The sequence below is a fragment of the Dermochelys coriacea genome, chromosome 7, assembly GCF_009764565.3.
Source record: "Dermochelys coriacea isolate rDerCor1 chromosome 7, rDerCor1.pri.v4, whole genome shotgun sequence".
Lineage (NCBI taxonomy): Eukaryota > Metazoa > Chordata > Testudines > Dermochelyidae > Dermochelys > Dermochelys coriacea.
Window position 1 is genome coordinate 29,756,810 of NC_050074.1, and position 27,921 is coordinate 29,784,730.

Sequence of the window (27,921 nt, forward strand, 5' to 3'; positions counted from 1 at the left end):
ACCATCCCTGACAAGTGTTTGTCCAACCTGTCTTGAAAATCCTCAATGATGATGATTCCACAACCTCCCTAGGCAATTTATTCCAGTGCTTAACCACTCTGTCAGGAAGTTTTTCCTAATCTCCAACCGAAACCGCCCTTCCTGCAATTTAAGCCCATTGCTTCTTGTCCTATCCTCAGAGCTTAAGAACAACAATTTTTCTCCCTCCTCCTTGTAACAATATTTTATGTACTTGAAAACTGTCATCATGTCCGCTCTCAGTCTTCTCTTTACCAGACTAAACAAACCCAATTTTTTCAATCTTTCCTCATAGATCATGTTTTCTAGACCTTTAATCATTTTTGTTGCTCTTCTCTGGACTTTGTTCAATTAGTCCACATTTCCTGAAATGTGGCGCCCAGAACTGGACACAATACTCCAGTTGAAGCCTAATCAGCGCAGAGTAGAGCGGAAGAATTACTTCTCAGGTCTTTCTTACAATACTCCTGCTAATACATCCCAGAATGATGTTTGGTTTTTTTTGCAACAGCGTTACACTGTTGACTCATATTTAGTTTGTGATCCACTCTGACCCCCACATCCCTTTCCACAGTACTCCTTCCTAGGCAGTCATTTCCTATTTTGTATGTGTGCAACTGATTGCTCCTTCCTAAGTGGAGTACTTTGCATTTGTTCTTATTGAATTTCATCCTATTTACTTCAGACCATTTCTCCAGTTTGTCCAGATCATTTTGAATTTTAATCCTATCCTCCAAAGCACTTGCAACCCCTCCCAGCTTGGTATTATCTGCAAACTTTATGCTTTATGTACTCTCTGTGCTATTATCTAAATCATTGATGAAGATATTGAACAGAACAGTTATGATGGAGTAAAAATGGAGCTTTATTTCAGGCTTATCACGGTGGGTCCAATTTCTGCCACCCTAACCTCCACTGAGAAGGACCTTACTCTGAGTAGTTCCGTTGGTTTCTACTCACTGCAATGATGGTACAATGAGACTTAATGCTAGTGTTCTTCATGCGTGACTTCATATAAGAACTTGGACTACCACACATCCCACCAAAAGTGCAACTTGCTAAGTAATTACTACTTGTATTGCTGGAAACAATCTGTAAACTGTCTAAATCAGATGTGAAGTTTCTTGTCTTTCTCTTTCCCTTCTTCTCTCTCTCTCTCTTCCCCCCCCCCCCCCGTAAAAAATCATTATGAAACTTTCAGTTTATTTCCACGCCCTATACTGTGTTCACTTCAGGATTTGCTCTTTACTTCTGGAATTTTTACACACATCTGCATTTCTCACAGCATTACTGATGAAGGTAGGGGCAGTTATGTGTGGGGTTGTGTTTTTGTATCGGGGGGGAGTTTATTTTAGTTAATCTTTTAAAATAATCTTGCATTTACCCAGACACAGCTAAATGGGTATGTTTTTATAGATCAGGAAAAAACTGCAGTGAAACATATTTACTGTTTGTGTCTAACTTAAATTCTTCCCTTTTGTGTCTAGGTACTCCAGAATTTATGGCCCCAGAAATGTATGAAGAACACTATGATGAATCAGTTGACGTATATGCTTTTGGAATGTGCATGTTGGAAATGGCTACCTCAGAATACCCCTACTCAGAATGCCAGAATGCTGCTCAGATTTACCGGAAAGTAACCTGTGTAAGTGAGCTTTAATAGGTGTACTTGCATTTTTTATTCATTTTTTTTGTTTGTTTTTTTGTTTTTTTAGCATGGGTCTTTATAATCTGAAACCAGTTGAAGTACTTCTTAACCTTTTAAACAATATGCTGTTTTGGACTCTGAATTGGGATGTATGTTGTGGTGGGATACTAGTAGGGTAGAAATTACATGTCTCCTTTCTCCTGTTCCGGGAGGTAGAAGATGCTTGCAGGTTTATTTGGAATGTCTAAAATTCCACAGTTGCATTACTACCATCTGGCATTTGGTTTTACTATAACTGCATAAAGCGAATTTTAATAATCTCTCTCTGCTCCTGGGTGATTTTATTATTGATTTTTATCTACAGCAGTCAATGTAGATGGGAGTGGAGAGCGCTGTTCTTTTTGTAAATGGGGCTGCCCAGTTCAGCCAGGCTTCTCACAGTTCAGAAATGTTTCACACATGTTATAGTGGAAGAAAAAGGATAATTCCTACATTGCAGCCTCTAGATACTCTCTTAATGTTTCCACATTGTGGCAAAGGATATAATCTGATTCAGGCCTCTGGCAATAGAGCCTCCTGCCTTATAGCTTCCTCTGTCACAGCTCATCTGTGTAACAAGTTATCTGAAGGTCACTTGAGAGGAAGGACTCCATGATTAATAGTGTTATAACTGCATTTGGGAACTCTGTAGGGTCTATGAGTCTCCAAGTACACAACTGGGGAATGGCTCCACTGTATCTACAGGAGGGAGGCTAGGTTGGAGGAGAAGGTGGTCTGAAAGGGAGCCAGGAGTGATCACTTATACCACTTATATGATCCTCTGCTGGCGATCAAATCCCAAGTGTCCTGGTCTACGTGAGTTGATCTGGAAACTACCTAGGAAAGCTCTGTGGCTTTAATGGAGACCTAAAGATCAGTAGAAAATCACAACCTGCATGAACACTTAAGTTGCCACTCTGCCAGTTTTTTTATGCGGGGATGTTACCATTAGGTGAAACCACTAATGCAATACTTTCTTCAGATTGTTGTTTGCACTGTTCGTTGTAGCTGTGGTGGTCCCAGGATATTAGAGAGACAAGGTGGGTGAGGTGATATCTTTTATTGAACCAACTTCTGTTGGGGGAAGAGAGAAGTTTTCGAGGACAGAGTTCTTCTGGAGAACTCTGTGTAAACTCCAAAGCTTGTCTCTTTCACCAACAGAAACTGGTCCAATAAAAGATACTACCTCACCCACTGTGACTTTCTTCACAGTGGAACACTTCAAACGCAGTGGCATATGAAACACCCCAGGCCTTTCTAGCCAGTTTACTCCCCCGGGGAAATGATGAGGTGGATTCTGTTGTCTCCCTGAGACAGGTAGTTAACCTGGGTATAAGGAAGTGTTGTACAGACAAAACTGTACAGGATCGTTTCAGGGGACAAGACAAGATGTCACGTTTATTATAATAACACAGTTTGATTTAAGACCAATAACTTGTGTGTGTGTGTGTGTGTGTGTGTGCGCACACACACACACACAAATGTTCTGCAGCTGCTAGATAGTTACCAGTCCAGAATGTAGCTTGAGTTCGTGGCTTGGGTTCATAGCTAGTGGCGGCTAACTGGCCAGGAAAGCCAGGCACAAGGAAGAACTGGGTCTCTGTTGGGCGTGCACCGATGCCCTTCCATGTTGGCAGCAGAATGTTACCCTCCAAAGTCTTCCATCTCACCCATCCTTTTTGTAGGCGTTAGTTTGAATCCAGAGTCTATGGGTCTTTCTGTGTCACGCTGCCTCTGGGTTCGGTGTGATTGATTGCCCGTCAATTGCAGACATGACTTTCAGCCTAGGACCTGGCTTTGATGTTACTTCAATTGTACTTTTGTTCTTTTCTTTTGAGGATGGACTCTTTTTGCTTTGTCAGGGCTGTTGTCTGCATCTTCAGCCATTGGTGTTTACGCTTTATTTCATCAGGACAGGCTGGGCCTGGAGGTTGATTCCATCATCCATACATACTTCATTCTCGCATCTAAACTACACTAATCAGATTACAGCAGTGTTTTGCAAAAATGAAGTGAGCATTTTAGAATGGAGTTTGGATTACAACAGGGACAAGTGTAAGGAATGGCAAACAGCGAACAGAAGTTACAATGTTGAAGCAGTGCAAGTTTCAGTGCTTTAAGCAGCAATTGGATTGAAAGTGAAACTCAATTAGCCAGTTATTGGGGTACCTGGTTTTATGAATGAATGTAGTTTCATTCATAATACTTGACTTATGAAGTTATATTAATAAAGTGAACAATTTTAAAAACAATTTCATTGATCAGTTCTACAGAAGATGGGAGTGGCTTTGCACACCTCTTCTCAAGGACTTAGAACGGAGCTGGGAGGAAAAAGCAGCTACACCTAGAGAGAAGGCTCAAGCTGAGCTACAGATAATGTTGCTTTTATTTCTAAAGCCAAACCCAAGCAAGGAGGTGAGAGTCTAATGCTACATGGTATACAGACTGAGCAGATTGCTCACGCCTTCCTAAAGCAAGGTCCCAAAAGCACAGCTAGTCTCTCTTTCCACTTTCCTTTGATGAGAGAAAAATCCTGCCAGTCGGAGCTGCCCCAGTATAGTGACAGTTCATCCATTTGGCCAGGTCTTGGTAAGGTAGTTGGGGTCAGCAGCCTCATCCAAGAGGCTGTAGATGACATAGGTTTCAGTACAATCCCATGAATGTGATGGTCACAGCCAATGAAGCTGGAGACTGAAACAGCATATCAGGAGATGCCATCTAATAACCGTATTGCTCCACTTTCCTTAATCCCTGCCAGAGCAGAGAAGGCCTTCATCTGGTACCCAGCTACACACCCTTGCCTGATAAAACTGTAGTGCTAGTATGGGCCTTTATAATTTATCTCATATAGCCCAGTAACATAGAGCATCAGTCCCTAACTATTCCCTTGCCATTGCTGTCAGACTGGCAGGCAGAGAACCAGGCACTCCTGCCAGACGGCCTTGTTTTTATAGACCTATTTCTGCTCAGCTGGGCTTGATGATAACCACAGGAACAGTATGGATGAGCCAGAATTCCCTGGTTGAAAAGTTGGCATTGATGTCACCATTAGCAAAATGACATTGGAGCTGTCTGTGGAATCCGTGGCAATATGCTGACAGTATGAGACCACCACTGAATAGTGAAGTAGTTCTTATTCACTCCTATGTAAATAGTAACCCAGATTGCAAGTTGCCATTTGTAACTAAGCAAAGTGAGATCTCAGCTACTTGGACTCCCAGCCCAAAGTAGCTTAGAAATGCCTTTTCCTTTGCAAAGGGCTGCATCATATCCTCTGCTCTGCAGGAGGAGTATAATGGAGCCACTTTAAATAGATGAATTGATCATAGAATATCAAGTTTGGAAGGGACCTCAGAAGGTCATCTAGTCTAACCCCCTGCTCAAAGCAGGACCAATCCTGAATTTTTGCCCCAGATCCCTAAACAGACCCCTCAAGGATTGAACTCACAACCCTGGGTTTAGCAGCCCAATGCTCAAACCACTGAGCTATCCCTCCCCGCAGCAGGACAAAATCTCTAGCTAATGTCCTAATGGCAGAAGCAGGACCAGCACATTGGAGCACCAAACAGTATGGGGTATGTGCAGCCACACAGTCATCTAGCCCATCAGCTACTGTCTGGTCGTCTCTACACGGTCCTTAGCTGGCAGTGCATATTACCCCTTTCCAAAGAAGCAAAGTGCATCTGGTAGCTCACTGAAGCTGCTTGCCCAAAGTCCTAATGTTGGGAGTCCCTTGTACCTCAAACACAGCTAGCTTGGGAAGAACTTCCAGAAGGGTTAGCAAGGACTAGATGCAGCCGGCATGATGTGACGGCCTATATGCACTGCTGGAAGTGATAGTAGCTACTGAGGGAGCGTGGATGTATCAGAATTCTTTAGCTGATAAAACGGACATCAGTATCCCCATGAGGAAGGGATTAGCTAACTGGTTGGGGAGGGAAAGAAATGCCTTTTCAAACCCTGGAAGCTGTGTGCAAACTGACAGTCACAGAGGGAGGAGCAAGAAGCTGGTCCTCCTAATGTAAGGATATTAGAGAGAAAAGTATGAGCCTTAGTAAGGGCTCTTGTTCCCATCCAGGCATATCTTGCTTTCAGCCTGGATTTCCCCAGGAGAATAGCTGCTTCTGCAGCCCAGGGGGCTACCACAAAGAGCAACACATTGGCTGATCTTTGTGAGTAACCAGACAGGACTGCATTTTGTTCTCTAGACAGGATGTTACTCCAGTAAGACTGGGGTTTGCTCTGGGAGGAAGGCAGGCAGCAGAACCCTGAGATTCCCCCCTCCCCCCCCCCCCCGCATGAGGTCTTTACAGATTGGTTTGACAACCTGAGCAGAAAAAGTTAATTATTTAAAGATTCACCTCATTTTAAAAAAATCCATAAAAACAAACTTTGTTGATTATACAGACTTTCCGCAGTTAGTGCAGCTGGCATTTTCATTTGTCTTATTAGATCAAAGTAGCTAAGAATATGGAGAGAAATGAAGAGGCCAAATTCTCAATTTTGCTCCTTACAGGGGCCTCACTAGGGCAGAATGTGTCCATAAACTTCTCAAATAAAGAATAAATGATGTAACTGTGGTTTGTTCATGAACACTACTAAATATTTCAACTTAGAACTGACATAGCTTCAACAACACTGCATACAGATATTTACGTAAGATTTACATGAAACGGTTTGCAGGGCAGGGACCACTTTTTGTATTCTGTGTTTGTACAGTACACAGTCAGGTCCTGGTTTCTGACTAGGGCTCCTAAGCACTATGCTAATACAAATAAATAATAATAGGAAATACAATGCACCAGAAATATAACTGCATTCCTGTGTCCTTTAAATTGGAAGAGTGTCATTAATGATCTAGCCTTAGTATAACATAGTGCATAGGAGAGTAACACATTGAATACACTGTTTTTAATTCCTTATTCATATTTGTCTCCTCCTCACCCAGATGTTAAACTCTAACAGCAAAACAATATGTTGAGCTCTTCTCTGTTACGAGTGTGTAAGATGCTGCTGAAATAACATATTTTATTGTTGCTCATAGTGATAGGAACTGTTGGCATGCAAAACTGTTAAATTATTTTCTGAAACTTTCCTCTTTTCACTTTTTTGGAGTTAGAGGATTATGCAGCCATAGATTACTATATTGTTGCAATTAAGGCCCTTTCCCCATCTAAGCTTCTTCACCCAACTGACCCATGGTGCAATTCCATTTTCTTTAATCGTCCACTGTTTGTCCTTTTATGTGCGGAGATGTGAGCATGTGGCGGAGATGTGAGCATGTTGTCCAGAGTAATATCTCACTGATTCCTAGGTTTTTACAGAGTAGGTTTAAGATTCTTTGACAGATTAGACTGCTACTAGCCCATTCCCCTCAACCTTAGGATCTGAGTTAATCTAGAGAATAAAATGGCACACTTCATTTATAACTTTTTTTTTTCCACCCAAGGACTCTCATGATGACTTTTTTTTTTTTTTTAGGGCTTCTTGCCACAACCCAAAGAACAACAGAAAGACTAGAAACATGTCTGTGATCCTGTTTGTAGTGACCAAGTTAAGGTCTAAGATTTTGCACTGGGGATCCAAAGCCTCAGTATGCTGTAATCAAAGTGCTGAGTATAAACCAGGTGCGTAAAGTAGTAAAGTAAATTCTGGACTTGGTTCAGTTTAATGCTGCACGATGCAAAAAGAAATAGGGGGAAAATATAAAACACACATTATTGCAGCGAACATTAAAATGATTTTTTTGGGTCAGCATATTTCCGATGACCTTAGTTCTGATGCTGTAATCTCATTTTTCATGCGTAGCTTGTTGTGTTTTTCCCATAGTCCGATTTTCTTTGTGTTTAATTATTCTGCCAAGTAATTTTGATGTAGACAGTGAAGCATATTTTGTGATAAAATATCTGACCTGCTGCTCTTCCCTTGCAGGTCCAATCCAAATATTTGTTTTACTGGTGCACTGCAGAATTCACAGCAGACAAACTTCAGTTCTTGAATCCATTGGGATTTAATAGATGCCTTATTGGCTTTAGAGGCAGGAACCTAAAGATCACAAACCTATAATTTTAAAACATCCCTCTGTGGAGTCACTTTGTTCACATCCTTTCCCTTTTGAGAGTCTTAATGGGTTTAATGTTTTTCCTGTATTTTGCATTTGGCTTGTACAAACTGAAGTAACCCATCTTTTGCAAGAGACTGCTGAAACAGACAAGTCATGTTATAATTCCCATTAGACTGTTCATGTATATCAGAGACCTTCTTAGATCTGCAGGTTAGCAGAATTGTCACCTGTTGTGCTTTGAAACAGAGATGAGTTTGTGATTGCATAGGTTCTCGCTACTTAAAATCCTGGAATGAAATTTGGAATCCTGGAATGAAATCCTGATTGGGGAATTTTGCCATTCGCTTCAATGGGGGCCATGATTTCACCCCCCATAGTCTTGACATTTCGTCTCTTCTGCATGAAGAGAGTATTTCCTGTTGCAGGAACTCTGTAACTCCACGCAATTCACTCTGCTGGAAAAGGTGGGATTTTAGTGCACCAGCACCATATTCCCTACCTGTTTTTTATTTTGGGGGGGCTAAGCAAAATAAAGTGCAGGCTTCAGTTGGCCCTGGATATGATTCTCAGACAGTACCCAATATATGGGCAAATCATTTTTTTTTCCTCAGTATTGAAATGAAAGCACCTCTTTCTGTTGGGCGACCAAGCAGGTTACCTTGTACATACAACCTTTGCTTGCAACATGTAATGTGCGAACATGAGATTATTAATAGTGCAGAACATACCCTTATTAGGATATCACTTCCATTGCTCTGCAGAGTGAAAGTGTTTTTTTTGGTTTTTGTTCCAAAACTCTGAATTATGCCACCACTAACCCACAGTAAACAAAATACCAAAAGCAGCCATCTAAACCAAGGAAAAGATTGTAGAAAAGGTACCGACTTTCAGGCTAATATGGTTTAGGTTTAACTTTGATTTGTCTGGCATCAGTTGTACATTTCTTAAAGCATACTGTTGTTGTTTCAATAGAGTGATTCCTTCCCCTGGTGTAAAAATTGTTGTATCTCTTTTTAGAGACAAGAAGCCATTTTTAGATCTCTTAGAGTCTGGCTTGGAGATTCAATCTTTAATGCCCGAAATGTGCATGGCTGTGCAGGCTCAAAGATCTTACACTGGACTCCAGTGAATTTTCTTCTTCAAATCTGACCTGTGTTTGAAGAATGTGAGGAGGCTCTTCAAAAGTTTCTCATTTTTCTTGTGTGTAGTCCTAAGGCCCTATGAAGTTTAGCAGCTGAGAACATCATTAGGAAATATCCCTGTCCAAGAGGTTAAAAAAAACAAACAAACAAAAAAAAAACTAACTCTCTTTCAGAGGTGGAGGAGCTGGGTCTGCTTTTGTCGACAAAGGCAGCTGTTCAGGTTTTGTGCTGCTGTCTATAATGAGGAGTTTTCTAGTCAGTATATTTAAAAAGTTGCTGCAATGTTTCCTTGGGAAGACACAGAAAAGACAGATGGCTTTTATACAGTGATGAATGAGATGGACCTTTTGATGTCAAATAAGAACGTGAACAGCAGTGTTTCAAGTGACTTCTATAGTAAAAGAAGCAAAAAAATAAGCAGAACTAGATGTGAGGAGGCTTTATATTTAACATTAATTATATGTAGCCCTGTTATGAAATGTGATTGACTGACTGATTTGATTACTTACTTCCCCAAATGCCTTCTCTTTTGTAGACCTACAGAAACTCCATTGATCTGGTCAAAAAAAAAAACAACAAAAGCCAAAGAACATTAAACATGGATGTAAACTATAGGTTCTTTCCACAATCTTTGTCTAAATGTTTTGTTACATAAAAATTTAACTCGTAAGAGGGAAAAACCAGGCACACTTCAGCCTAGGAAAAGAACGTGAACATGGGTACATAAAATCTGCACCTAATTTAAGCAAAAAACTACTAATTTTAATAACAGAGCCATTAGCAGAGATCTGGACTCAAAAAACCCTACAGGTTTGACTGTAACTGGATACTAGAAGACGTGCTGGGGGGGAAGTTGGGTGTTTTTTTTGTTTGTTTGTTTTTTCAGTTTTTTGCTAATAGCATAGTAGTAGTCAAACAAAACAAAAAAAATATTAGGAAGATTACTTTTTTAAAACTGCACCAGGCATTGGGCTGTGCTGCAATCCCTGCATGTGATGAGACCCTGTTTTATTATTGCTAATTATTTAATTTTAACAATTTTAAAAAGCTTCACAGATGCGCCGAGTGCACCCTAATAACCATCAAACTTCACCACCACCCACTAACGGTAAATACTACTATACAAATAAACTCTGCCGGCCATCAGCATTAAATAATGAAATGGAGAGAATTTACCATAGCCAGCCAGTACATGAAGAAGCCCCTTATTTCTGTTTTCCCCCACCCACGCCTTCCCAGTCCTATCCAGGAGCATCCCCTCATCCTTTTCCCAAACCTCCTGCAAAGTTAATGGCTTTTGCAAAGTGCCCAAAAAAATATTAAATTTAAATTATTTTGGACCAAAGAGAATTCGTGATTCTCAGTCCACCAACACATAACCTCTTGCCTAGGCATGGGAGGGTCCATTAGTGTCTCCACTGTGGAGCTTCTCACCAGTGTGGGAGTTTCAGAATATTTCCCTATTAAGGAGATGTAAGCAAAAGTGAAGTTTAGGTAAGGGCTGGCTGTCAGGGAAAAAACCACTAGAGCACACCCTAGCTACTGAGTTCAAGTCCTTACTTTAATTTAATTTTTTTTTCAGCATGGGAAAATGGTCTTAGGTTTTTGTATATTTGCTAATCATAAAGTCTTCAGTGAGACCATGTAGAGTAATTTCCCAGCCTTGGAAGCCCACCTGCTTGCTGACTGGTTGTGGTTTCATCAACGTACTGTAGTTTTAATCAGTATCCAAACTTCTTTTTGAGATGCTGCACTTGTGGAAGAGATTCCAGGTCAGGTTCTACCTAAATGACAATGACATAAAAACCCAGCATCTAGTGGCTGTTTTTTCCTGCTCCAAGTGTATGTTAGAGTGAGCTTTTGCATAAATCACAGCACTAAGGCAGCATTCATTTGCTTGTAAATGGGTAATGCTCTTATGTGGAAAAGGGATTGTTTTTTAAAACAGTTGGAGACACATCTTTACTGGTTGCTAACTTGGCATTGAGCTATTACTCGTTTACTTATTTATTGCTATTGCAGTAGTGCCTAGGAGCCCCAGGCATGGACCTGGACCCCCTTCTCCTAGGTATTGTAAAAACAGACTCTGCCCAAAAGAGCTTACAGGTGGCACTAACATGTTATAGCATTTGAAAAGTTGCTGCTGCCTTTTTAAAATGCTGGTTCGAAAGCAGTATTGAATTAAATCAGTCACAGAGCTGCTTCTCATTATTTGTTTTGTCATATACTCAGAGTCTAACCCAGCAGATGTTTGCAGGGGGGTGGGCATGACTCCAAAGAACTTTGAGAGTAATTTAACAGCCTCGGGAGCCACTCTTTTGTCTTTAATACAGTTGTAAGGTCAAAACTCTCAATTGGTCAACTGGGGCCTTCTGTCAAAAGAGACTTTCCTTAAAGCAGCAGATTTATTCTCTAGGTGACTAGCCCTGTCCTGCTCCGTCCAAATGCAAGACAAATTTCATAAATGTAAAAAGCTTATGCGTTCATGAAAACCAGACTAAAATGAAAGGTGCTGTGATGTGGTTTACATTTCCTAAGTGTTTAGTTCATGTCAAGATACTTGTGAGATAATCTGGGACTATAAAAAGAAACAGGAATATTCTCATGGAAGCACAACTACTGGATATGTAAGCAAAGTGTTTCTCTTGGGGAAGCTACACCAATTAATGAAAGGCTCCTCAGGTAATATGTTCAAAGTTGTCTCAACGGTCTGTTTCTTTTCATTTACTTGATATGTGCACATGAGTTCTCCAAAAAGCATTAAGCTGTAACATGTTATGATTTTGATGACCCGTTCTTTCTGACCAGTATAATCAGGATGGAAATTGCTAATGGCCTTTAGCAAACTACAGAGGCTGAAAATGTGTAACGGTCTGGGTCACATTGCTTTCCACTATGAAATTGCGATGAAAAGATTTATCTAAACACAAGTTCCCTTACTAAGATCACAAGTCTCATCCTCTGGCTTTGGCCAGTTCTACAATTTGAGGGTCCAGTCTTTTGGTGGGGGAAGATTAGGCAACAATTTTTCTTTCCTTCTGGCCAGGGGCGCAGTTGTGGCAGGAGGAGGAAGAAATAGTCTCTGTCTCACCTGAAAAACTAAAATGAAATGCCACTTGCAAATTGTGCAGATCTTCATAATGACGACTTCTCTCTTTTTACACTTTGGTCAGCCTTCAGCCATAGTGGGTATCGGAGTTTATACCCTGTTGAGATGTATGGTAGTTCAGCTATGGGTTGTCAGGCTGTCACAGTTTGCACTCTGTTCACACACTGAAGGATTTCTTAACAGTCTTAAGAGCTGGAGAATTAAGTTTGGTATAAAAAAAGCTTAGATTCTGGAGCTTGAGTTGGCATCCGCCATAAAAAAGTACTGCCTCACTGAACCACAGTAAATCGGCCCACTTCCATCCCTGCCTCCTCCCCCTCTTTTGGCCTTACTGCCAAAGGGACAGCGCATAGGTTGAGAGCTCTTTGGGGACCCCACACTGTTATGCAAGGCCCCGACCTTGATATGGGTCTTGTCAAGGGGGCACATTTGACAAATAGCTACAAGAGTTGTTCTAGCACTTCTCGTTCAGCTGGAACTTACACCGACATGCCACGTGGGTGGTGGTGATTTAATATTCTCTTCCCAGTACAAATCTCTTCTCATTAGCAGAGAACATAAACAAAATACTACTTCAGGGTGATTCCCATTATGAAACACTAGTTGAATACCATTTGTCCGGTAGCAGCATACTGTAATGAGACACTATTCTATCTGAAAAAGAGTTTCCCTCATAGATAGTTAAGACCATTCTTCTTCGAGTGCTTGTTCACATACATTCCACATTAGGTGAGCGCGCGCGCGCTGCGTACACGAGCATCGGAAACTTTTTCCCTTAGTGGCTCCCGTCAGGCCAGTGGGGGACCCCCTGAGTGGCGCCACTGCGCCATGCATATATACCCCTGCCGTCCAACCCCCTCCAGTTCCTTCTTACTGTCCATGGCGGCGTTGGAACAACCTCTCTCTCTCTCTCTCTCTCTCTCATATGAGAGCAGTCCCTTAGCCTTTCTCAGAGTTAATTAGCTGTTATCACTTAGTTAGCATACCTTTGTTGTAGACACTTTAGTGAGTAGGTGCTTGGAGGCTTCCAGCACCCACCCCAGGCCGCAGGGCATGCCGTAGGCCCATGGGTTTACGGCTTGTGCCACGTGCTGCAAGCCTTTTCCAGTTAGTGACCCCCATGACTCGTGTCTAACTGAACGGTGTAAGATTTGCAAGGCGTTCAAGCCAAGAACAAAGAAAGAAAGAGACTTTCGTTTTGAAGCACTTGTTGATGGAGGCTGCATTGCATCCACCGGGCCCAGAGCGCCAGACGTCGGCTCCGGCTTCCTCGGTGCATAGTGCCCCGGAGCCATTGAGAGACCCGGCACCAGCTAAACACCGAAAGCTGTCAGCCCCAGAGTGCCAGGCTACGCCCAGCATCGCTCGTCCTCTCCAGCGCGTCCCACGACGCAGCCAAAAGGAAGGTGCAGATGTTCCCCGCATAGGAGGCCAGCGCCTTCCAAGACCCCGAGCACCGATAAGAGCGGGAAGGTCGCTGTACCGGCACTGGCACCGGTGGCTTCAGCACCACAAGTCCCACCGAGCCCAGGCCTAAGTGAGCTCAATGTGAATGATGGGCTCAAGGACATAATGGATCAGCCCTCCACACCTGGCACCTTTTGAGGCGGCGAAGGACCTCATTGAGTAGTCAGCAACGAGCCCCCTCCTGTACAGGGAGAATCCTTTGGCACCCATGCCACGGGTGCCGTCGAGGGGTAAGCTGGCAATGGTGTGCCGTTCAAGGACACTGTCCCAGCATCACTCCCAGAGTTGGTTCCAGTGAAGCTCCGCATCTGCAGACTCCCAGTTACCTGTGGCTCAGAAGGAAGTCACGATACCAGGAGTGGGTCGGCGTGAGGAAGTAATGGAAGGGGCACGACGCTCTCCGGCACCACTTAGAGACACCGGGAGGAGTTGAGACAGCCCTCTCCAGAGGACTCCCGCAGACACCGATCCCAGTCCCGGGAACGCCGGTCCAGATCCTGTTCCGGGTCCCGGGGATACAGATCCTGTTCCGGGTCCTGGGGATATCGGAACCGGTCCCGCTCCCATTTGGTTAGGAGCCACTCGTCTATCTCCCGCCGGCACGGATCGTCAGCACCACCGTAGCCTTTGCGGTCGGCATCACCAGAATCCGGTGCCAATTCCGGCCATTAGAGTTACTCGCACCATGCTCCGGACAGCAGGGACCCTCAGATGGGTTGGCACCCCCAATGGGGGCCGCCAGGTCACTGGCCCTTCTGGACTCTTTGGGCCTATCAACAGCGCCAAGGGGCCCCGTCCAGATGAGCTACTTGGTGCAATGGTCATGGTCCCTGCACCGATGCCCGACGGCGCTGGAAGCTACAGTATCCAGGCATCCAGCATCCCCCCAGGATAAACCGGAGAGATCAGCATGGAGGCTGGTGCCGCCCCAAGGTCTCCTGCCCTGGCCCAAGCCGGAGGCCCCTCCCATGGGAGAAGGGGATCAGGATGACCAGCCAAAGGGGGGTGAGCAGCTGGTAACCTCATCATCATCCCCGGATGAGGCGGTGGTAGGTACAGCGGTGTCCAACCCTCCACCCATAGACCACAGAGCTCACCAGGAGCTACTGCATAGGGTCACCCAGAACTTGGAGTTGCAGGCCAAGGAGACAGTTGAGCAGGAGGACCCCATGGTGGACATTTTGAGCCCCAAAGGTCCATCTAGAATAGCGCTCCCGCTCATTAAGACCATCCAATTGAATTATAAGACTATACGGCAGACCCGGGCCTCCAGCACTTCAATGACCAAAGGTGTGGAGCGCAAATACTTTTGCCCTGTCAAAGGCCTAAGAATTCTTGTTCTGCCACCCAAATCATGCTCCCGGGTGGTCTCAGCAGTGAACGAAAGGGAGCGCCATGGACAACAGGCCCCGGCCCTTAAGGCCAAGGAGGCAAAACGCCTGGACCTTTTTGACAGAAAGGTGAACTCGTCAAGGGGGCTTCAGTTGAGGATTGCTAACCAGCAGGCCATCCTCAACAGGCATAAGTTTAACTCCTGGGCGGCGGTGGGGAAGTTTAAGGACAACCTCCCGCAAGGTTCCCAACAGGAGTTTACGGCCCTGGTGGACAACGACAAGGCAGTAGCTAAGACCTCTCTCCAGGCTTCCCTGGATTCAGCAGACGCAGCGGCCAGAACAATCGCGTCGGGGGTGGTCATGAGGCGCTCAGTGTGGCTTCAGGAGTCAGGCCTGCCGCCTAAGGTCTAGAATACTCTTCAGGACCTACCCTTGGAAGGGTCCGGGCTCTTTTCGAACCAGACAGAAGCGAGGCTGCATCGCCTCAAGGATTCGAGGGCTACACTTAAGTCGCTGGGTATGCACACCTCAGTGACACAGAGGAAGCCCTTTAAGCCGCAGCCTCCCCCTCAGCACCAGTAACAGTCTCGTCATAGGCATGAGCCTTACCGTAGGCGAGGCACGGATAACAGGCGATGGCGGAACAACAATAATAAAAATAATGCGCCAGGCCAGAACCAAGGCCAGCACAAATCCCAGCAGGGCACCAAGCCAGGCTTTTAAAGGTGCGCTCGGGGACAGCGTACCAGACCAGTCACCGGATCCGTCCCTTTGTTTCCGGAACCGCCTGTCCCATTTCTCCATGCGTGGTCCAGCAGTACATTGGACCATTGGGTCTTGCACATGGTGCGGAATGGGTACTCGCTGCCGTTCTCTTCTCTCCCTCCCACCATCCTTCCCTGTCCCTCTTCAGGGACCCCTCTCATGAGCATCTCCTAGAAAAGGAGGTTCGCTCGCTGCTAGAGGCAGGGTCGGTAGAGGCAGTGCCGCATGGCCTAAAAGGGAAAGGTTTCTACTCCCAGTACTTCCTCATCCCAAGGCCAAAGGGGGGCCTTCGTCCCATTTTAGACCTGAGCGGGCTCAACAAGTTCCTGGTCAAGGCCTGGTTCTGCATGGTCTCTCTGGGCACCATCATCCCTTTCCTGGATCTGGGGGGGCTGGTATGCTGCCCTTGACATGAAGGACGCGTACTTTCATATTGCCATCCACCCAGCACATCAGCAGTTCCTGCACTTCACTGTGGGCCAAGAACATTACCAGTTTGCGGTTCTCCCATTTGGTCTAGCTGCGGCCCCATGGGTGTTCACGAAATGCATGGCGGTGGTGGTGGCCTTCTTATGGAGGCAGAGCATCCGGGATTACCCGTACCTCGACAACTGGCTCCTGGCGGGCTGATCCAAAGCGGAAGTGCGGGGCCCCATGGAGGTAGCCCTGAGATTATTCCTTGAGCTGGGGCTTCTGATCAACATCCCCAAGTCCACTCTCTTGCCCACGCAGAGAGTGGAATTCTTAGGGGCTGTCCTGGACGCGGTGCAGGCCAGGGCAAGCCTTCCAGTATCCCGATTCCAGGCTATCCAGCAAGCAGTGGCTTGGGCCACATGGCAGCATGCACGCACATGGTCAGGCATGCCAGAGTGAGGCTCAGGACACTACAGGCGTGGCTCGCTCGGGTGTACCGCTGCTGGACTTCCTGCTGTGGTGACAGTCCCAGCCTGTGGTTTGGAAAGGCATCCCCTTTGCTGCCTCGCGGCCGAATCTGACGCTGGTGACAGACCTTTCATGCCACTCTGAGTGGTCACAGCATGACAGTTCTGACAGACAACACTACTGCCATGTTTTGTATAAACAAGCAGGGTGGGGTCCGTTCCTCGCCGCTCTGTCACAAGGCTCTCCTCCTCTGGGACTTTTGTATAGCCCACGCCATTCACCTTGAGGCGTCGTATCTCCTGGGGGTGCGAAACGATCTGGTGAACTACCTCAGCAGGTCGTACAGCATGCACGAGTGGACAGTCAGAGCGGACATCGTGCTTTCACTCTTCCGCAGATGGGGGTTTCCCCGGTAGACCCGTTTTCCACCAGGGTCAATGTCCAGTGCCCGAGGTTCTCCTCATTCCAGGGCCAAAGCCCGGGCTCAGTCGCAGATGCGTTTGTGATCCTATGGGGAGGGTACTTGATGTATGCCTTTCCCCTGCTCCCCTTGATACACAAGGTCCTGCTCAAGGTGACACAGGGACAGGGGGGCGATGATCCTCATCGCCCCAGCATGGCCCCGCCAGCACTGGTACACAACGCTCCTAGAGCTGTCGGTGGAGGCCCCGGTAGTCCTGCCCCTTCACTGGGACCTCATCGTGCAGGACGGCGGAAGGCTTCTCCACCCTGACCTGCAATCACTACACCTGACGGCGTGGAAGCTCTGTGGCTATATGCCTCGGAAAGCCAATGCTCCCTTCCTGTGCAGCAGATTCTGCTTGGCAGTGGGAAGCCCTCTACCAGGGCTACCTCTATGGCCAAATGGAAAAGGTTCTCGTGTTGGTGTGAGCCCCGACAGATGCAGCCGTGCCAGGCCTTGGTGCAAGCCATCCTAGAGTACCTTCTGCACCCCAAGCAACAGGGGCTGGCCCCATCCTCACTCAGAGTGCACCTGGCAGCCATCTCCTCCTTCCATCCAGGGTTTTCGGGGGGGCTCGGTGTTTTCCCACCCAGTGGTGGGCCGGTTCCTTAAAGGATTGGAGAGGATGTTTCCGTACTCACGCCCTCCAGTCCCTCCTTGGAACCTTAACTTGGTCCTCTTTAAGCTCATGGGACCTCCTTTGGAGCCCCTCACTACCTACATCCTCCTCCACCTTTCCTAGAAGGTGGCATTTCTGGTGGCCATTACCTCGGCCAGAAGGGTGTCTGAGCTGAGGGCTCTCACCTCTGAACCACTGTATACAGTATTTCACAAGGATAAGTTGCAGCTCCGACCACACCCCAAGTTCCTCTCGAAGGTGGTCTCACAATTCCATTTGGGCCAGGACATTTGTCTGCCGGTGTTTTTTCCAAAACCCCATACGGACTCGAGTCACCGCAGCCTACACACCCTGGATGTCCGTCATGCGCTGGCATTCTATTTGGAGCGCACCAAGCCCTTTCATAAATCCGTGCAGCTGTTCATGGCCGTAGCCAAGAGGATGAAAGGCCTCCCCATGTCGGCGCAGCGGATCTTGTCTTGCAGCCAGGCATGCTATGAGCTCACAGGTGTTCCGGCCCTGGCAGTCACGGCCCACTTGACCAGGGCATAAGCGACTTCCACAGCTTTCCTGGTACAGGTCCCTGTCCAGGAGATCTGCAGAGCAGCCACCTGGTCCTTGGTGCACACCTTCACGACCCACTACGTGGTCAACCAGCAGGCCAGAGAGGATGCGGCAGTTGGCAGAGCGGTCCTCCAGTCAGTTGCTCTGTGACTCCTACCCTCCTCCAGAGGTAAGCTTGTGATTCACCTAATGTGGAATGGACATGAACAAGCACTCGAGGAAGAAAAAATTGTTACTAACCTTCTCATAACTGTTGTTCTTAGAGATGTGTTGTTCATGTCCATTCTACCACCCACCCTCCTACCCCTCTGTTGGAGTCGCCAGCAAGAAGGAACAGGAGGGGGTCGGGAAGCAGGGGTATATATGCACGGTACAGTGGCGCCACTTAGGGGGGGCCCCCCGCCGGCCCGACGGGAGCCGCTAAGGGAAAAAGTGTCCGACGCTCGTGCAGGCAGCGCACGCACACCTAATGTGGCATGGACAAGAACAACAGTTACGAGAAGGTAAGCAACTGTTTTTTCAGAAGCCACAACACTTCAAGATATTTGGCACGTAGCTCTATGACTTGAAAGTCTGGTAATACAAGAGACGTTTTAAAGGAACACAGTCAACTTTAAACAAAAAAAAAATTCTCTCTTTTTTTACCTTTTGTTGTTGAAAGTAACATTGGACATTACTGTAACCTAAGAGATTAAAATACCTTTTTTAAATTTAAATTTTAAATTAAATTTAAATGGTGTATTTAGCAGTACTTTCCTTTAGCTAGTTTCTCTCTTCCCTTGTATAGTCAACTATTTTCCTCTGTTTGGGTCTTCCACACTCCCAGAGAGGGGAGAAGAAATAGTCCTGAAGTTTATGGTATAACCACAAAATTGGCAGAAGGATTTAGGGGTAGATGCAGTAATTGTACAAATACTTTTAAACTTACTTTATTTTAAAAATTAACTAGACATCAAGTTCAACAATGTCTCTTAATCTCCAGGTCACTGGTTCCAACAGTCTCAGACCAGTTGTCACAGAGTTGTAGAAATAGAGTATTTATTAGATTTTCCAGCCCATCTTCTTCCCAATGCAAAATTTTTCCCTATAGTGAACTTTTTAGTGTATTGCTCAATCTAGTTTTTATTGTTTCAATAATTTTACCACTTCTTTTTGAAGCCTTTTGAGTAGCCCATTGCAGTATTGCCAACCCAAAGAGTTCAAAAACTGAGTCAGGCCCCCAGAATAATGAAATTAAATATTATATACAAAGATATACTACTGGATTAATTTTATTTGCCTTCTGGTTTTTGAACCTTTAGGACATGCTGGGGAAACATTTTCAATAATTTGTCCAATAACCATGAAGCCTAGAAACTTTCTTCCATTTTTTTTAATGGAAAGCTGAGATTTAAAAAAAAACAAAAAACAGGAGCTGGAGCTTTAAGAGCAAGAAATGTCAAGAGGCATACAATAAAATTGCAAGAATTGCTAACACTGTTATTTATTGACTGACTTTCAGAAAGTCTTTCCAGATATTCAACCTAATCTTTGCTTGCAGCATATTAAATAATTCTTATCTTTAGTATTGACACATTTTAAGATGCATGACTAGACTGTTAAGTTTCATCCTTCCTCTTCACCTTCCTGATTATTATATTGTAGTCCAGTATCTTCAGCCTCTGTGCTGTAGCTACTATATAATAAACTGTGTCTCATGTTGTTACGCTGCTACTCTTGTAGCAAATGATTATTCATCCAGGGAGTTGGTACAATTGCAGGCAGCTGTCTGGAAGGGAGCTTATAGCTGCCCTTCATGGTAGTGTAGCTAGAACCACCCCTCAGCTCCAAATTGGTCTGGGATCTTTCTAAAAACCAATAGCCCTATTATCGTAGTGTTGAGTTCTCAAAGGCCAGCCCTCGGGCAGGACCATGAATATGTGACACATAATGGAGGGGAAAATATCAAAAGCTGACAATCTGTTTGTCATTTTACATTGGTTTTCAAGGTTATCCTCACAAGAAAGTCTAGGTACTGACTTATACTTAACATAAGAGCTGCTGATTGCTTAATATAAGGATTTTAGGGCATAAAGGATTAATACTAAAAAAAATTTCGATTACTTTAAATTTTCTTGTATTGCCCAGTTGGAGCTCCTTCTAGGGAAAGTTTGGCAAAGAGGTTGGGTGGGTGGTTAAAATTCAGATGTGACTAATCAAAGAGCTGCGTTCATCCAGTCTATCCTTGTTTTGTTTTATGGATCACCCCAGTCTGTTGCCTCTAGAATGTTTTCCTTTCACCTGAATAGAAAATTATTTTCCCCTTCTTCTGGGCAAAGCTCTGGTAGGCTCTGTCTCATTGTATGTCCACTCGATGATTTCTCAAAATTCATAAATTACATGTGTCAAGGTTCCTTCCCCACTCTGAACTCTAGGGTACAGATGTGGGGACCTGCATAAAAAAAAGTCCCTAAGCTTATTTTTACCAGCTTAGGCTAAAACTTCCCCAAGGTACAAACTATTTTATCTTTTGCCCCTGGACTTTATTGCTGCCACCACCAAGCGTCTAACAAATACATAACAGGGCAAGAGCCCACTTGGAAAGGTCTTTCTCCCCCAAAATCTTCCCAAACCCTACACCCCCTTTCCTGGGGAAGGCTTGATAAAAATACTCACCAATTTGCATAGGTGAACACAGACCCAAACCCTTGGATCTTAAGAACAATGAACAAGCAATCAGGATCTTAAAAGAAGAATTTTAATTGAAGAAAAAGTAAAAGAATCACCTCTGTAATCAGGATGGTAAATACCTTACAGGGTAATCAGAATCAAAACATAGAGAATACCTCTAGGCAAAACCTTAAGTTACAAAAAGACACAAACAGGAATATACATTCCATTCAGCACAACTTATTTTATCAGCCATTTAAACAAAACAGAATCTAACGCATATCTAACTAGATTGCTGCTTAGTCCTTTACAGGAGTTCTGACCTGCATTCCTGCTCTGGTCCCGGCAAAAACAACACACAGACAGAAAGAACCCTTTGTTCCCCCCCCCAACCCCAAGCTTTGAAATTATCTTGTCTCCTCATTGGTCATTTTGCTCAGGTGCCAGCTAGGTTATCCTAGCTTCTTAACCCTTTACAGGTGAAAGGGTTTTTCCTCTGGCCAGGAGGGATTTAAAGGTGGTTAGCCTTCCCTTTTTATATTTATGACAACATGTCTGAATCTTTTGAGCTGAAAGTGAAACTAAAGTAGCCAGTTTGAGAACAAAGGCAAGTCATAACCTGAATTTAAGGCTGATGTGCTATCAGACCTTTAATATAACTTCAAAATGAAGTCTAAGTCTGGGATTTTCATAGGCATTTAAGGGAGATAGATGCCCAGCTCCCACTGAAATTCTATTGGTACATTTATTGAGGGCAACATACTTAAAAATGCTTAAGTCCTATTCAAGTTGTGCTTGCTTGCTTGCTTGCTTGCTTACTTACTTACTTGACTGTATCGGGGTTTAAGTGCAGAACTTTTCTGAAGAGCTGTACTGCTAATCTCAAAGACAGCATAGCCTTGGATGGAGCCTGAAGTCTAATGTACTGTTTTTCTTGTCTACCACAGTAGTATTGTTCTTTTAGGATGAGATTTTAGAAGAAGCTGAAGGGGGTTAGGTGCTCAACTCCACTGAAGTTTGGGCTTCGTGAGATGCTGTCTTTTAGGTAAATAGTAAAATACATAAGGACATGAGTAGTCCCATTGACTTCAGTGGGAGTACTTACGTCCTTGAGTACCTTGCTGAAGTGGGGCCTAAATACAGAAAACTTGCTTTCCCAAAATCTCCTTCGGACCAATTTTATTCAGTAGACACCTTTTATGTATATATTTCATTTGCAGGCTTTTTTGTGTAGACTGAGTCTAAGTGGAAGGATAAATAGAACTTCTTGTCTAGAACTGTATACTTCTTATCACTGTTCTACTACCAGACTTCTCACGTCTTGCTCTTGAAATAGTAATTATAGGAAAGCTTTCAATTGTGTTGCATGGGGACAAGTGAGCAGTGTCATAAATCACGAGGCCCTGTTAGTACATTCTGCTTGATTTGACAAGGACATTAGAAGGGTGGGCTGTTTTTTTACTGGATCATTAGAAATGAGTCTTATAAACAAGAATTAAAACATAATTTTTCTTAGTTTACTGTAGTCTCTTCTCTATATCAGAAATGCCTGTCTACACAGGTATTGGAAATTCATTGCTTTGTGTTACATATCAACTGTCCAGTTTTTCTTCTAATTATCTTGTTCCCACTTGGGTCAGCAAGGAAAGACACAAGAGCATACAAACCATACTGTAGCTTGTGACTTAAAACTTTCTCATACAAGCAAAATCTATATATGCAGGAGGATATAAAAGTCTTGTGAAGTGTGTATCCCATAAAGAGTGTTGCTTGACTAGAGACAGGTACCTATGTTATCAGCAAGCAGGTGGAGATGATCTTTGACTGCCCTTGTGTGTGTGTTGTGGTGGGGTTTTTTTTGTTTTTTTTTTTGTTTTGTTTTTTTTCCACCATGCTCTTTTCCTGCCACAACTCATACTATTAAGCCTCTCTATTATCTCTCTCCAGTTTTTAGAGGTCTCTGTATTTAGCAGCCTGCATCACCTCTTTTACTGCCCTCTTTAGAGGCAGGGGTTACATTGGCACTTTTTCTCCTTGTGATGGTTCCCCCCCATAACGTTTTATGGAAATAAGTTTATGAATGTATATATGACATAACTAGAATATGTTTTATGTTGCATATGCCATGCAACATATCTCTGTAAAGGTTATGATCTACTGAATCTATTAATCCTATTTGTATGCATGTATCATTTTTTGTATTTGAAGTTATGAATATTGGCTGTGTACTTGCTTGATTTTTAAGTAGCCTTTGTAAAGCATTTGATCAGCTTCTTTATAAAGGAATTTGCAAGTTAAGTGTCCAATCAAGAAGCACTTAATGGACCATGGATCTTGAAAGGCTCCAATCCACATAAGAAGTCTACATGAGGACATTCAAGGTAGCGTTTGAGCAATGGCTACTGCCTGTAAAAACTGAGTCATGCATGGACATGTGACTTGCTCATGTGACTCCAAAACTCCATCTTGGAGCTGAACTTTTCATAGGAGAGAGGAGGGGGTTTCCATCCACAAGAAAGAGTCTATTTAAGGCCCTGGGAGACCCCACCATTTTGTCTTCAGGTGGCTAAAGAGAGAACCTCTCCACCCACAAGGATACCTGAAAGAAATCCCCTAGCTACCACCTGAGCTGGATCAAAGGCTGTACCAGGGGAAAGGATTGTGCCCAGAATGTAAAAATGTTTGAAGCTAATGAAGTTTGTCCTGCATCAGGTTACAGTAGAGATAACACCCTTTCTCCCGAATGTCTCCACTGACTTTCTACAGGATTTACTCAACAGCTGGGAAATGTGTAAACAAATAGGAGCTGTTTGAGCAGATTCCAATTCTGCTGCCCTCCATTCTCTTCCCCACCCCTACCCCCAGCTAACACCCCACCCCACCCCTCAGCAACCTGAAAGATTACATGGAGAATGGCTTTCAGAATATTGTATTGATCTTTCATGTTTGCTACTGCAATATTGTACCTATGTGAGAAAACACATTTTGTGACTCATCTTGCAAATGACCACCCGAAAAAAATGAATATTTTGTGTCCATTTAGTGTTTAAAGAGTTAATGAAAACCTCCTTTTAAAAACCTACATTAAAACCAAATCATCTCAAGGGAAAAAACTGAGACTTGAAACACTGTCATTCCTTAAATGTTGGCTGCAGAGTCCATCCAGGGTAAAAAAGCATGGCTGCCACATGTTGGTAATAAAGACGAGGGAGGTTTGCATGATGAATTTCAGTGTGACATATGCAAAATAACCTGCTTGTTTCAAAGTACAGTGATACTTAGTTTTGGAAGTTGTTGAATATCTTATTTCCATTCCAAATTAATACTTAAAACTTAAACAAGTGGTTATCTTGGATTTTAGTACAATTTTTCCACAATTAACATTCCTACAGACTTACTGTGATTTTTTTTCTATTAAACTAATGACCTCTTTTCCCCCCTTTTTAGGGTGTCAAGCCAGCAAGTTTTGAGAAAGTTACTGATCCTGAAATTAAGGAGATAATTGGGGAGTGTATTTGCAAAAATAAAGAAGAAAGGTTTGTTTCAAATGGCCAAGTTTTGTAGGAAAATTTATTTTTATGTTCAGATTTATTAAAGCTTCTCTGGGTGTTCATTGTATAGAAGAAAGTACACAATGCTGTATACCATATGACTACTTCCACCACCACCACCACCGGCAAAGATCAAGATAATAAAATAAACCCAACCCTCCCTCCTCTTTATTGACTAAGGTCAAAAATGACCATTCTGATCTCTTGTGACCTCCAGCCTAACATATTCCATAAAATTTCATCCAGCAATTTCTGCAATGAGCACAATAATTTATGGTGGAACTAGAGGATGTCTTTCTAAAAAAGACATCCAGTCTTGCTTTAAATGCTTCATGTGATGGCGAATCCACCGCACACCTTGATAAGTTGTTCCAGTGAGTATTTAGATTCTGTTTAAAAAACAAACCACACCTTATTTGAATTTGTCTAGCTTCAGAGTCCAGTCTCGGGTCGATTAGGTGATCACAGTGGTCCCTTCTGGCCTTATAATCTATGAATCCTATAGACCAGATGAGGGGCCCACTCTCACCTGTGTCTTATTGAATCACAGATTTGTAAGCAGTCTTGGGAAGGAACTGCATTTCTGTTTCCCTCTGCTTCTTTGGAGCACTTGATGCATAAATGAATAATGCTGAAGCTCTGCCAAATAGCAAATGTCTAATTCCCAAGGATTCCTAAAAATACTAGACATGCTACTTCTATCTACTAAGAATACAAATTTCTTATGACTGCATGCAAAGCATGCTGTTGTTGTTAGCCTTGCCTTTATAGGGCCTTTCTATTTGTGTTGTTAAATACTTAATTGAAAGTGTTTAAATTATGCAGTATTTGATATTCTTTTTGGACATCATCTGTTCCAGATATGAAATTAAAGACTTATTAAGCCATGCCTTTTTTGCTGAAGATACTGGGGTAAGAGTGGAACTTGCAGAAGAAGACCATGGTAGGAAATCCTCTATTGCCTTAAGACTCTGGGTAGAAGATCCTAAGAAACTGAAAGGAAAACCCAAAGATAATGGAGCCATTGAGTTTACTTTTGATCTGGAGAAGGAAACTCCTGATGATGTTGCACAAGAAATGGTAAAATAAATTTCTCCTGACAAAAATATATATATAAGTAGTACATAAATCTCAAAGGACAGCAGGAGCAAATCTGGTAAAGTAAATTCCACTCAAATTAGTTTAAAATTAGTTTTAGAATGAATGCTGGAAGAAAACTCAAGTAGTAAAAGAGGGAAAACTAATAATCTGGTAAAACATGTTGTTTAATCCCAGGAAGAGACAAAAGAAAACTATGTAACCCATCTCTATCTGTTTTATGTCTTCAGAGTTGATTGGAGACTTGCTTAAATCAAGGATAATTTCAGACTACAAGTGGACTTGTTTGGAAAAGTTCAAAATTGCAAACAAAAATTGCAAGACATTTTCCATTATGCTTTTCACAAACACCTTTTCCATCTTTTCAAAAAGCTCTTCTGGCATTGAAAAATTAGGAAGAATTTAGATAAGAAAAATCCTCTATAAAGAAGCATTGAGCTGATAAAATTAAGCAGGTAGCTGATATCAAAGTATAGTATAAAGAGTGATGGAAGAGGAGGATTTTTTTAATAGTGGTGGATATATCTAACTTAATTAATTTTTATATCTTCCTTTGTAAAATGTTCTGGTCTTTGTTTTAGAAAACTTTTATGTTCTAACTGCCACTATGTTGTTCTTAAAAAGTAATATTATTCTGGAGCATACTTTAATGCAATTGATTTTTTTCCCCATCGAAAGTTTACTTTTAGATAAGATTGACAAGACCAAGAAAGTTGCTAACAAATGTGATCTGAAGTTAGACCAGTTAATTAGACACACGTGAGGGAAACAGTTAGAAAGTATGAAGTGGCTGTGGCTGTGGTTGTTGGCCAACATATAGTATAAAGCTGCACAGGGGGAAACAATCTTAAATTAATAATAAATATGTATCCGAAGCATAACAGTATCTTAAAACTAAAGCAACTTTTTTTTTTTTGGACAAAAACATGAAAATAATTAGAAGTATGAGCTATTTATCTCATTTCATAACAGATTCAGAGGAGCAGATGATAAAACACATTTATGTAATGCTTCATGAAAACAGGATGAGCAAAGAACACTTCATCTGGACTCTACATTTTTTTTTTTTTCCCCTGTGGGATTTTATTTAGTGACAGTATCACCATCACTTCTGTTCTGCCAAGAAGGCAACAATTTTCATAGTGTAATTTTTGCTTAGCTTTCACTTCTATCCATAACGTAGCATTCCCAAATACATTGAAGGAAGAAAGTTGGCCTGCTCTATCTTCCTAACTTTGACATGAAATTGCTATGTAATGTTTCATGCAATACATTGACAGAACTCATCTTATTCAAATTTGCCGTGTGATAGTTACCATGTTTTTGTAACCATATTTAAACATTTATGAAAATTGTTGACATTTTTAAAGTTCTGCAACTTACTTGTACTACCTATGTGAAATGTCTTTTAAGAGGGAAGATAGTTTTATTTTGTTTAGGCAGAATTACCCACAAAGGATCACCTCAAATTGCTATATCATCTTTCCCTCCTCCAGACTTTATAAAAATAACGTATTTTATTCAAAATGATTAACAGATTTATATAAATACTATCTGCTCCTAAGCCATTTTTTAAAAAAGGGACATGTATTCCTGAAGTAAGTGGGTTTTTTATTAATTCTAAATTGTTGGCAAATGTAGAAACCCTATGCTTTGCCAATGTGTGTTGTTGTCGATGCTTGTGGAGAAGATAGTGTTGGGCATATGAAATTTGATGATAGTTAAGAGGTTTCAAAACTCATGAAGTTAAGTAACAAACCCATTTAAAGAATCCATGTAGGCAAAGCAGGAAAGATCTGAAATAAGGCATGTTTACAAGTGGGCTGACAACCTGTGGTTACATTTCACAAATGGTGGTATTGAAAGAAATTGTGCCTTTATTATAAGTTTAGCGTTCTTTTAGATGAAAGTGTGAAGTAGGAATGAATATAATTTTAGAACTTGTTAACATGACAGATTTTCAGTTCTCTTCCCGTCTGGACTTGAATAAAAAAATTGACTTTTCTTTTTGCCATAGAAGGCTCTGTGAGCTTATGTGACTCATCACCTGAGCACATTGTTAATTAGCTCCCCAAAAGCTCCTATTTTCACCACAAGATTTTTACAAGTAGCACTTTCTACGTCCCTAGTCCAGGGACATCAATTTATGAGCTGGGAGTCCATCAGAATGTCTGCAAGTGCCTATCGGTACATGTCACCTGTCTGCAGCTATCCTCCATGCTGTGTTGTGCCTTTTTTCATACAAGCAGCCAAAAAGTAAACTGCCAATGGTCTTGTGGTTGGGCAGGAGGGAAAAAGAATATGTCCAGGGTGCCTTTCTGAGGGTAAGCATCCCTGCTCCTGTGAAGAGTGCTTAGAAAGTTCTTGCAATGGTCGTAGGTCCTTCTTAGGAGTACAGGGCAAGCAATTATTATTCTTAAATACTTCAGTGCCAAACGTTTAACTTAAAACTATATGGAATTCCTGATTCTGTGAGGAACAGATGCACGGTTCATGTTATTTCAAACCC

General features: G+C 43.0%; 1 protein-coding gene across 17 annotated transcripts in view; it reads left to right on the top strand.

The window, feature by feature from the left end:
• Positions 1–27,921, top strand: part of WNK2 (WNK lysine deficient protein kinase 2) — a 187,444-nt gene that overhangs the window by 63,112 nt on the left and 96,411 nt on the right. For all 17 annotated transcript variants that reach the window (XM_038410290.2, XM_043519520.1, XM_038410289.2 and 14 more), the window contains exons 5-7: positions 1,506–1,663; positions 24,211–24,299; positions 25,175–25,394. In XM_038410290.2, coding sequence (XP_038266218.1) covers positions 1,506–1,663; positions 24,211–24,299; positions 25,175–25,394 — 467 coding nt within the window. The remainder of the gene's footprint in view (positions 1–1,505; positions 1,664–24,210; positions 24,300–25,174; positions 25,395–27,921) is intronic.